Consider the following 2,279-nt stretch of genomic DNA (forward strand, 5'->3'; position numbering starts at 1 on the left):
CAACAAAATTTAATTCAAAGACAAATTCACTTCAAATTCCTTTAGATTTCCATGGGTATTCAATTCTGGAATTTTCCCCGACACCTGAAAGTTTTAATATCTGATTTAGTTAGAATTAACATGAGTTGTTGAATCTAATGCAGTTTACATTCGGGTAGTCATTTGTGATTGGGATGCTGTTAATTTTGATAATGTTTTTTGTGTAGATCTGCATCTGGAAAATGTTTGTAGTGTTATTTTGTTTGCTGTTGTAGCTGTAATTGATGCTCTGTTTTTTCACCGACAATATGTATTTGTATTGCTTGATCAGGGTGAGGATAGGAGAAATGAAATGACAGCCTTGTTGATTTTGTTAGAGGAGATAATACGGAATCATCAAATTAATATGTTTCTCATATCATTCATGCTCACACTAATTGTCCCGGAAACATGCAAGCGCAAGCGCTTGGATAGAATTAATCAATCACAAATGGTTAATTCTATACCAAACCATGTTAAGCAGTTAGATAGGCTTGTTCGTTTGACAGACCGGTTGTGCATAGATAATTTAAGGATGGATAGAAACACATTTGGGCGTCTATGTCGTATTCTCTGTGATCGGGTAGGATTAATTGATCATAAATTCGTGACTGTTGAAGAACAGGTTGCGATGTTCTTATGTGTGCTATCACACCACAAGAAATCTCGGATTGTTGGTTACAATTTTATGCGGTCCTCTCAGACCGTTTCGAAGTACATCCATACTGTGCTTCGTGGTATTCTCAAGCTTCACAGTCTATTTTTGGTAAAGCCCCACCCGATAGAAGACGGTTGCACTGACCGGCGCTGGAAGTGGTTTAAGGTTCACACATTCTCTAATCTTGTTAAAACATTTTAGTTTTATATATGATTCTTATGACTTTTACACGCAGGGGTGTATTGGAGCCTTAGATGAAACATATATCAACGTAAGAGTACCTGTTGCTGATGCCCCTCGATGTAGGAACAGGAAAGGACACATCACAACCAACACCCTTGCCGCATGTGATCCACAACTTCGATTCATTTACTTACTCCCCGGATGGGAAGGATCGGCAGGCGATTCACGTATCTTGAGAGATGCAGTTAGTAGACCGTTAGGGCTCAAAGTACCAAAAGGTGATATATTTTAAGTTAGTTGTACACAAGCTCTTCGTTTGACTTTGTTATAGTTATCATACAAAATTCTGTTGGTGTTACATTCAGGTTGCTACTATCTCTGCGACAATGCCTACGCAAATGCAGAAGGTTTTGTCACGCCATATAAAGGGGTCGGATATCATTTGAAAGAATGGGGACCCGGAAGGCAGGCACCTCAAACCCCGGAAGAATTATTCAATTTGAGGCACAGTAAGGCAAGGAATTTCATCGAACGCTCTTTTGCCGTGTTGAAGATGCGCTGGGGTATCCTCCGATCTGCCAGCTTCTATCCGATAGATATACAAACCAGGCTGATTATCGCATGTTTCCTTCTACATAATTTCATCCGAGCTCAAATGGCGGTAGATCCGGTTGAGGCAGAATTGGCATATGAGGCAAAGAATGAGGATGAAAGTGCCGCCGAACATGACGGAGCTGATCACATCAGCTCCGTCGAACCATCCGCCTCTTGGAACAAGAAACGAGATGATCTTCCTAGAGATATGTGGGCAGAGAGACAAAATGTTTAGGCTGATGTACCATTTGAATTGAGTTCTTGTTGCTACTTAGTCGAATAATCGTGGTTAAACATATGTAACATAAACTAGGGATAAAGTAGATAGGTTACAGAACGCTTAGGCGGCCACAAGATAGCCTATGGACGATCAAACCACACGTAGATATGGACCTCATTCACATCGATGAGCTTGAAGTGACAACGAACACCCGCGACCAAGTTGTTGCCATTCTTGAAACGCCGCACCCTTTGCTGACCCAAATTTTGGTCTGGCTGTGACCAAAATTCATGTGCCAATTATCTCCGTTAACGTTGAAGTAGACTGGGTCGTTCAGGGCGTTCATTCGAATGTGACGGCGCCAAAACGCATAAGGTATCTCCAAAGTTCGTCTGAAGTTGGATTGGACCAGGGTGACGACAAATGTCGGGCATCCATCAATGTCGATCACCCCCGCATCGGGAGCATATGACTCATCATCATCATCGGAGGATTGGATCTCCGTTTCAGAGGGCTGATAATCATCCTCACTGTCGACATCCGCAGCATCTCTGGTCGGAGTACTCGTCCATGACCGCTTATCAATTCAAATGCAAAATAATAGTT

At 42.0% G+C, this 2,279-nt stretch overlaps 1 protein-coding gene across 1 annotated transcript; it reads left to right on the forward strand.

Annotated features, from left to right (window-relative positions):
• The first annotated feature begins 553 nt into the window (after positions 1-553).
• Positions 554-1,688, forward strand: LOC125210372 (protein ALP1-like). The gene is made up of 3 exons (XM_048109929.1): positions 554-841; positions 912-1,137; positions 1,225-1,688. Exons 1-3 carry the CDS (start codon positions 554-556, stop codon positions 1,686-1,688), a joined length of 978 nt encoding a protein of 325 aa, XP_047965886.1.
• Positions 1,689-2,279: the final 591 nt, after the last annotated feature.

This window comes from Salvia hispanica, chromosome 3, assembly GCF_023119035.1.
Source record: "Salvia hispanica cultivar TCC Black 2014 chromosome 3, UniMelb_Shisp_WGS_1.0, whole genome shotgun sequence".
Lineage (NCBI taxonomy): Eukaryota > Viridiplantae > Streptophyta > Magnoliopsida > Lamiales > Lamiaceae > Salvia > Salvia hispanica.